This window comes from Prunus persica, chromosome G6, assembly GCF_000346465.2.
Source record: "Prunus persica cultivar Lovell chromosome G6, Prunus_persica_NCBIv2, whole genome shotgun sequence".
Taxonomy (NCBI): Eukaryota; Viridiplantae; Streptophyta; class Magnoliopsida; order Rosales; family Rosaceae; genus Prunus; species Prunus persica.
In genome coordinates this window covers 12,021,973-12,031,995 of record NC_034014.1, presented here as the reverse complement: position 1 = coordinate 12,031,995, position 10,023 = coordinate 12,021,973, and the positions used below count along the sequence as shown (strand labels likewise).

General features: G+C 36.5%; 1 protein-coding gene across 2 annotated transcripts; it reads right to left on the bottom strand.

Moving 5' to 3' along the window:
• LOC18774923 (dnaJ homolog subfamily C member 8) lies at positions 3,748–9,780 on the bottom strand. 2 transcript variants are annotated; one of them, XM_020566325.1, is made up of 10 exons: positions 9,726–9,780; positions 9,501–9,640; positions 8,390–8,480; positions 8,225–8,285; positions 7,323–7,400; positions 6,891–6,964; positions 5,739–5,852; positions 5,532–5,639; positions 4,309–4,347; positions 3,748–4,186 (listed from the first exon to the last, which is right to left on the bottom strand). In XM_020566325.1, the coding sequence occupies exons 2-10, from the start codon at positions 9,572–9,574 to the stop codon at positions 4,100–4,102; spliced, it is 726 nt and encodes a 241-aa protein (XP_020421914.1). In that variant the 5' UTR covers positions 9,575–9,640; positions 9,726–9,780; the 3' UTR covers positions 3,748–4,099. The 2 variants fall into 2 exon arrangements, with proteins under 2 accessions (XP_020421914.1, XP_007205799.1); XM_007205737.2 differs by having other exon boundaries at positions 9,721–9,739.

Below are 10,023 nucleotides of genomic sequence, written 5' to 3'. Positions count from 1 at the left end.
GTTGTGTAAATGAGAGACCAGGTGGATCATAAAACTTCACATAAGAGTAATTTACCTTTTCGCCTCTAAACGGGCCCATGTAGGCTGAAACGCTCTTGACTTCCTCATCCACCAAGTATTTGAAGCACTGATGAAGTGTAGAAGGGACTACGCCATATGTATAGAGCCATGGGCATCGTAGCAAGACGTTGTATAAAGTGTCAGCATCGATAACATGGAATAGGGAGTCTGAATATAGGTCCCCTGTTTCCATTTGCAGTGCAATAGAGCCCATGGCTTTTTTCCCAAGTGGGCTGAACCCTTGAATAGTCCGTATGGAGGGAGACAACTGTTGGGCACTCATCCCTATAGTATAGAGCATCTTTAACGAGATAAGATTCACGGCCGAACCACAATCTAACAGGATTTGATTAATGGTTGCACCTCCAACTTCGCCAGTGACGTAGAGAGGTCAGTTATAGAATTTGGACCCAAGTAAAAAGTCATCTTCACCAAAAGTAATTGCTGCCAAACAAGATGCACAAAACTTCGAGATTTCAATTGTGTGGACATTTGTTGATTTGAAACACGACTTGTATAAATCCGGACTTATTAAAGCCATTACCAGTGCTTTGCTAAGCTCTCTCGACATTTGTAAAGCGTCATAGACACTTAAAGAAGTGGGGACGCTCTTAAGATGACTCATTTGTTTTACCGGTATTAGGCTTAGGGTCCTTCGTTTTTTAGGAGAACGGTGGAATTTCCCTTGTAATAGTCTTTTTCGACGAGGAGACCTTAATCTCTTTCTTATTTGCCTTCTTCTTGTCTTTAGAGGAATCAGCTTCCTCATTTTGTTGATTTTTATCAGTAGATGGAATACTTCTACCAGAGCGGAGGGTAATCTCATCAACCTCTGTGTCAACCTCATATTCCTCCACAGAAACCATGTTGCATTGAATAATTTCTTTCTCAACTTCAGATTCACTCGAGAAGAACTCAACTGGCAAAAACTCAGTGAAAATTATCATTTCAACAGATGATATTATCTTTTAATTGGTATATTCCCAAATAAAGAGAATATCCCATATTTAAGATAAATAAATGGGCTCAATTAATTGACCTGGTAGATATTCTTCTTGTCCATATGGCACCTTATGATTGGAAAACGAATTATTTGCCTAAACCTTAAACCCTAAACCTAGTCTTTTTGTCCATTTGATCTAATAAACTTCTATTAATTTTTATGTAAAAGAAACACACAAACACAATTGGACTCACAATTGAAAATTTTTGTTTTATATATGCCTAATTTTTTATTTTGGACTAACAATTCAACATTTTTAACCTATATAATCTAAACCCTTAAACCTTGTTAGTTTTCTATTTAAACCTGTTTTCTCTAGTTTTATTAACATTATATATATCATCTTCGCAGTACTCGTTAAACCAATTCTATATATTCTCCAAATTTTGGCATAATTAATTTTAAAATTAGAAAATAATGGAATTAATAAGTAATACAACTAGTTAACAATAATGCTAAATTGGAGAAAATATTTAAGACGATTGATAAAATTACGAATATTTGTGAAATTTTTACTTCCAATGAAAAATGCATTTGCGTGGCTCTCCTGGCAATATTGATCCAGCCGTTGCTGTTGTGTTTGATGAATTGAATGGAACCTTCAACTTTTCACAGTCGACAGAAACTTCATATTTTTGAAGGCCACTAAGAATCCATTCCCAACCCCCTCCTTTCACACGGAGGATTGCATGGATTTTCACGTTGAAACTTACTCCAGTTCTGCTCTTTTCTGCATCAATGGCTTTCGCTATCTGGTTGCTGACGACCGTGGGAGAAGCAACCACGACGACCGGCACCAGCTTGGTCTCCTCTGGCTGCTGCACAAAAGGGTCGATGAACGCGCCTCCAAGAAACGCATTCTTGTAAAGACCTCAGCGTCAAGCTTGCGATAAATTAGCCAGTCGCTGCCATAAGGGTTTGTGAAGAAGAAAGTGATGTTACAGTGAGCAGTTATTTTAGGGTTTGTAGCAGAAACGTCGACGCTGAAGGGGTCAGCAGAAAATGAGCCCAGTTGGAAGGTTGGGGTGGAGAACCCTTTTGGAGATAAACTGCCGGAGAAAACAAAACAAATAATCATGGAAATAACAAGACAGAAAATAATGAATGCGGTTACATTATCTGCATCCTGAGACTTAACCCTTCCGGTCTTTTTTGGATACGATGACTGAAGCAGAGGTGCTTCCTCATCAACTTCACCTACACCTGCACTCACCTTTTGGTCTGCCGATTTTCCTCCTTATTCAGTCTTCAAGTTTAGGGTATGTTTGCTTGCTAAGAATGAATGCAGGAGGGAGGAGATTATGAATATAAAGAAAAGCTAGCTAGGCCCTCATTTCTGGTTTTTGGTGGTGGTGTTAGTTTGTCTTTTAAATAGTGACTAGGGGAGTAGTTTGTTCATAATTCTAAGTCCTAAATACGACAGATAACCACTGAATTATTTGTTGCATGGAATCCGTATTGTCACACAACTTTCTAAATCCCAGCAGGAAAAAGAACTCTACATACGATCGAATTCGTACGTACGCACATATAACTTGTAGATGAACATTGAATTCTCTCTCTCTCTCTCTCTCTCTCTCTCTCTCTCTCGTTTTTGTTTTGGTTCTGTATGGAATACGAGTTCCTATAATGTCACTCTGGTTTATCAGCTTACCCAATCCATGAGATTGAAGCCGCAGATGAAAGCGGCCTCTCCCTCCAATTCTAATCTCTATTGGTTTAACTTGGCTAAAACTCACTTTTGGTCCTTATAGTTTGGCACTTCAACCACTTTCGACCTTATAGTTTCAATTCCGTCAATTTTAACCCTGTAGTTTTGTATTTGTAGCAATTCAAGGACAAGTTAGTATTCCTGTCAATTTCTTTGACGGTGCAAGGGGCAATTTAGTCAATCCAAAAGCCTTGAGCATAGAAGCTCATCTGAAATTCCCCCAATTTCATATTATATAGGGCTTGAAATTGGTCATTTGGATTTAGGGTTCTTCAAAAATTGGGATTAATGGTTGAATTTCGAGCCCTAATGTGAAATTGGAAGAATTTCAAACAAGCTTTTACACTCGAGGGTTTTTGGTTGACCAAATTGCCCCTTGCATCGTTGAAGAAATTGTCAAGAATACTAACATGTCCTTGAATTGCTACAAATATGAAACTACAATGGCAAAATTGACGGAATTGAAACTAGAAGGTCCAAAGTGGTTGAAGTACCAAACTATAGGGACCAAAAGTGACTTTTGGCCTTTAACTTTTGACTCTCTCCACTCTCACCAATGAATAAGATGCAAATATTGACTTCAACAACATTCATAAATTGACTATAAGATGCAAATAAGACTTGGCTTAACTAAATTGACTATATCTAGAGTAGTTCGAACCCCCTCCCTATAGTTTAGATTAGGTTAAAGTGAAAAATCATTTTTATAAAAATACAAAGAGGATTAAGAAATATAATAAGAATAGGAACAATTTCATACCATTATCACAATTATTAAGTCCTTCAGGCATAGTTACACAAATCTTAAAATCTGAAGAATTGCTTAGACTTAATCTACATCAAGTTTGTGGTTTGAAGAGAGCATATGTGTGCGTTAGTATATTTTGAAACGAAACGAGAAATTGGTAACAGATGTGTATATTTATTTGGTTTAATTCTTTCATCTTTTTTAAATTGGTAAAAGATAGGAATGTTCCAACAGACGTCTCTACGTTGGACAGTTTCCCACTATATAGATTGTTCGTTTGATCTCTTGTTCGGGACCATAAAACTCACGACTCACAAGAATCAATCTCTTTGTTTTTTTTAGTGACCTTCCCATATTAAGGTCCTACCTGACAAGATTTAGATCTACTATACGGGGTATCAAAACATTATACTAATCATATATCTCACATCTGACACAATGTTAATCCTGTTTACAAAGAAAGATTCATAGGGATGTCATCCTACATCCTGGGCTTTCGAATTTCTAATCCCCAAAAGCTTGGTTAATCGTTGAAACTGCAACCTATTATGACCCTACCAGGCCAAAACCAAGCAATTCAACCTCGTTTTACCGGCCTTTGAACATAAGATTTGTTAGGGTCTTCAGTCTTGAGCTTTGGAGGTCGAATTTCTCCTTTCTTGGCCTGCAAATGAACACATATAATCGTATATTGAGCAACTATCATTTTCTTTTAAATATTTGAAAGACACGACAATACAGGTCAGTTGTTGCTCATAATAGAGTAGCTGAATGAGCACATCTCACCTTCTTTCCACCCTTCATAAAATCCCTCCAACTTGAAACCTGATCATTAAGTGAAAAGGGAAATGAACAAGAGTGAGGAAATTAAACTTTCATATATCCCTATCAATGGATTTGGAAATTAAAATTCTCAAACTGGAATTGTAGACATAATTTGTCAAAAAACCTAAAGACATATTACGCAAATCAAATTAATAACTAAAAACAACATGTCAAGCAATATGAGAGTTGATTGGAAAACTGTGTCCAGTAAAGATTTCCAAAATTTTTGGAAGAAATATAGCTGCAATCATAGACTTGACGGGTAAAAATGAGTTCAAAGCTGGAAACATGGACATCTCCCCGTGATATTTCACATGCATCTTATGCCCTGGAATATGAAAGTTCAATATTACCTTTGAAGAAGGAAATAAAATACTTTGCAGCCTTTGGAAAATAAAAATATCAAAATACAACATATATTTCAATGGAGATGCCATTCAAAAATTCAGTGGGCACTGGGTAATAACAAGAGGTACAGGTTAGGTTCTCACAGATCCTGACAAGAGAATGGCATCTAATAATATATGGAATGTGAGGTGGTTTGAAGTCCCCAAGTTCTTGGATATTTAAATGCTTCCTGAGGGCTTACTAGTATAGATAACCATAAAAGTTCACAATTCAAATAAGACCTAACCATCAGCACCCATTTGGACCATGACAACCACAAACTAGCCATTGTCAATTTGATTAAACGTTGGCTTCATTGTGGACAACTGAACACGTGTCTGTAGCATGTCCAAAATATCTATATTAACTGCTCATATCTCCTCCGTTCCTCATTCTTTTATTTTATTTGGTTGGCATTTAAATGTATGAGACAGGCAGTTGAATCAACTGTTTCAGTTATATTAAGCAGGCAATATCCCCTACATTGACTAGATTTTGTTGAACGAAAAAACTTATGAATAGAATAAATTTTGAGTTCTACATAGTACATGCATAACCTGGGAATAACAGGGGCAACTCCCCTTTACCTTAGACCTTTAATCATGAGAACAACCAAACACATCCAACAGATAACAACATTTAGCTACAATCTTGTAACCTTCAAAGCATAAACATAGAATTAAAAACCATGTCTAAAGGAACTGATGACAATAACTACCTCATATTGTAAATTCAAGCCCAACTGCACACATTTTATGTTGCCATACATAGAAAAGAGCAAAAAGATAGAAACAAACCCTTTGTTCTCTTGTTCCTTCCCATTGTTCCTCATGCTCCCTTTTTCTTTTCCACATCTCTTTGGTTTCTTCTTCATCTTTTTTCAATCTACCTTCCTCTTCTGATATCTAAATGGCAATGAAGACAAAGAAAACAATTATATGGAACTTTAAATACGCAAAGCTCAATGAATCAGAGGAAGAAAAAAAACTACATTTTCAGCATACCCTCATTTGCATTTTTCTCCTTCGCCATTCTTGTTCTGTTAATATTTCTCGAACCTTCATTTTCAGTTCTTGCTGGAACTCTTCTGACTGTTCATACTGTTGTTCATATTTCCCCTGTATCATATAACAAAGAGGCACAACGTTTACTTGGTTGCTTCCCAAGCCAGGAATTGGGAAAGGCCAACAAAAACTAGCTACTTGAATTATGGACCCCCATCTCCAAAACACTCCCCATTCCCTTCCTCACAACAGGGGAAACATCAAAAGAAATATAAAAGGAATATTACGTAAATCAGTAAATAAAGAAGGATAGAGAAGGAACCATAACTAAAAAGCTATATGAATAGTATGCAAAGTAAAAATGAACCTGAAAAGTATTTTCAATATCCTATGCTATCAAAGAAACATAAAGAGTAATACAACCTGACTTATGAATCTTTATTTATTTATATAAGTAACAGGAATTTTCATCAAGAAGAAAAGAGTAAAAAATAGTGAACACTGTCCACTTCTGAAAACAAATAAACATGAAACCTGGAACAACAAAACTCTATCATAAGAGGAATACAACAACGCAAAACCAGAATTTCCAAAGAACTATAGAACAACTGCTTTCATATCTAATAAAATAAAATAGGGGGCTGATTTTCCCACTCCCCTTGTGTCCACTTATACTCCCCTTTGTTTTTTTAATACTTGTTACTCTAACATAAAAGGGAGTGTAAGTGGACAAAAGAGGAGTGGGAGCATACAATTTCCAACAAATGGAGTGTAAGTGGACAAAAGAAGAGTGGGAAAATCAGCTCCCATAAAATAACATAAATTTTATCTCTCTTTCCAACAAAAATCATGTGATAGGGGTTATTAGCTGAAAGTTCAGTAAACAGCCATTTATCTAGGGCATTCTTCATGGGGCACTTTACCATCAGCAATAAGGTATAGAAACCCCCACCATCACTAATTTACTAATTTTGTAATTTCTTTTGGGCGATATTAATTCTATAAGGCAAATCTACCTAATTAATTATAAAGATTTATCGGGCAAAAGAAAAAGGATCTAAATCTGTAAATGATGCCACCAGATTGGTCATAACAAGAAACAGATACATGCAACATATGCAAGCGAAAAAGATTTCGGGGATGTGAAAGTACCTCATCAACCAATGATTTAATTTTAGAAGCTGTATCTTTCTTCAACTGCTTCTTCCTTTTTGCTCTAAGTTCATCTGCAGTCCATATTAAGAAATTATAATTGCTTTTCCCCCTCCACTAGCACAAACCCCACCCAAAGAACAAATAACTTAATAATTAAGAATGAAAGATGCGAGAAGGATAAATGGATTATACATTACTTCAGGATGGCACAAAATAATTTATCCACACCTATATGCTTGCACGTAATATATGGCCAAATGAGTAGCAAGAAAATTTACAGATCTGTAATTTGAATGCTTCATACTTATCTAATCTAACCAAACCACATTTTGAGATTTGTTAACGCTTTTGGATTTATTAAGAGCCCAATGTAGATAGGAAACTCTAGCCACAAAAACAAACAAAAAAGAACTAGACTTTAGTACTGACCTTTGGCTGCATTGACTTGGCTAATAATATAATCCCTTTCCTGTTGATCAAGTAAGAGCTGTTGCGCTTTTGCCAATGCTGCCAACAAAGCAATAGCCAAAGGTTAATTTAAGCAAACATTTCAATATAGAAATACAAATGTCCAGTAATATATGTATTACAGATAATTTGCATCCATACTCTGTACAAAACCAAAACATTAGGAAGCACCACACTGTCAACAGCTGCCTACCAACAAGGGAACGACAATGCATCTAATGTGATGTCATCTTGCACATGTTCAAAGTAAAAAATTACCAACCTAAAACACAATACTAACACAAATGACACATTCAAGATCATTATTTTTTTCTACTTTCTTTTTGGAGAAATAAAGAGTATACTGATAAAAGTCGATAGGTACAAAAAACTTCTGCCTAACTGTGAACAAGATATCCACAATCTAGGCAAAACTATATGATAATTCTATTAAATTGAGCATACAACTACAAACATCTCTCTAAACACAGAATACAGAAGTCAACTTAGCTCCCAGCTGCAACCAATGCCAAATGGGTACCCATTGCCCATCCCTAACTAAAGGTAACAAAGCTGCCCTAGTATGAACTAGACTAAAGAATGTATAGACGATACTTAAGAATTTAAAGATCAATACTGGTACTACAGAATTCACAGATACTTCAGTCTACGCATAAGCTTACTGAAGCTATCCAAAATCATGTCCATTCATGTATGTTTCCAGTAATATGTGTTAGTTCAGGGTTGAAATCATGTCAAAACACATTAAAATCATCAAATTTAATTTCAAAGGAAAACTATATACCAAACGTATGTTCAGTAAAAAACTTGAAATAAAAATGTATTTAAACCCAACACACGGTATAAAACATAGATTTAAGCACCTCCAAATGCCTCCTTAGCCTGTGGATGCTTGCACTTATCGGGGTGAACCATTAAAGATAACTGTAAGCAATTCAAATAAATATGTGTCAACCAATGACTGAATCATAGGTAAGAAATCACCAAGAAAATGGTCATACCAAATTTAAGTTGAAGGAGGGAATTACCTTACGATACTGCTTTTTGACATCTTCTGGGGATGCATCAAAGGGTAAGTTAAGATACTCAAAAGGATTTAACTTGAAGCACGAGAGGATCCTACATATTTTTGCCAATGCCGAGAAAAAGTTAATTAGATACTTGTGACATACCTACAAAATGTTTCTTTGCATTGTGTGATAAACTGATAGCGACAGATATTACATTTTATTTATAAGAAGCTCAAAATTCATTCAAAGAGAGAGAAGACTAAGTTGAGTGGGTAATGTCCAGTTGTGTATCCTTTATGGACAATGCTGTTTAGGGAGACCCAAGTTGAGTTGGGCGATTCCAGAATCTTGTGCTGCATTACCATGTGCAAAGCCAAAGTTTTCTGGAGGGAGGAAAAGGGGCTTGGTGCAAGGTAGATGTGCTGTACTGGCAATATTCTGGGCCATTTGGATGGAGAGAAGCAAGAGACTTTTTTAAGATGCTAAAGGGGAGTGGATTTTTCATGGGACAGAGTTTGCTTCTCAGAATCCTTGTGGGCTTCACAACCCCAGAAAACAAAGCACCCTCTTCTCTAACAATTTGAACATTTATCTAACAATACATTAGACAAAACGCTCAGCTAGCTTGACCTATTTCAATCTATCCATTATATAGCATTCCGCAATGCGTACATGCACATTCTTCTAATCTAGTCCAAAAATAATGCACAAGTACACACATGTACTTCGAAAAAATTCCAACAACACATTTCAATCATACTAAACGCATTAGTGCAAACCGCAGCTCCATAAATCTTGTCGAAGTATGTATGAAAAATAAAAAGATATTTGAAATGCAGTACACCTCATTAATAACTCTAATTCCCAGCCAAAACCATAAGTAGGCAATACATATTACAACCTATTCGATTTCAATCAGGGCAATACATATTGCAGCGACGTGAATTTCAATCAGGGTTCCATTAATTGCCCACAAATATAAATAACCCCATCGCTAGAACCCTAGTTACCAATTAAACTGTAACCATAACCACATCGTTTAGAACAAATCCATATTATAACTCATATTCAATGACATACACACACATATAACATATATGTACACGCACACAAAGAGAGAGAAAGAGACCTGAGGACTTGGTTGTCCCTCTCAACTTCACTAACTTCAGCGAAGAAGTTCTTGAGAAGCAAATCGTCGTCCATGGATGTCTCACCCCCCTAAGAATTTCGATCTGGATCGAGCGTACCCAATCGCGGCACGGTATCGATCTGGAACGAAAGATTTAACGACTCAGTTCCAGAGGAGAGAACACTACCTGATAGACGACGTCGCTGCTACAGAACAGTACCTGACCTTTGACAGCAGACGAGCAATCGAGGGCGCATGAGGGAGAGTGCTACACGTTTGATTTTTTTGGACGAATAGATCGAAGAGGTGGGACGGGTGCTAAATGGATGCAAACGGCTCTAGTCCGTTGGATGTAATCCAACGGATGAAAAGAAATCCAATCTTACAGTAGAAACGGGTAAAATAAAACCCGTATTTCTAATGAACACCCGACTAAACTTGAACTAAACGTAGCCTTCATTCTCTCCAACCTGTGAAACAACTTCCTCTTCTTCCACACCAAGTCCACTATGGATGATCGCGG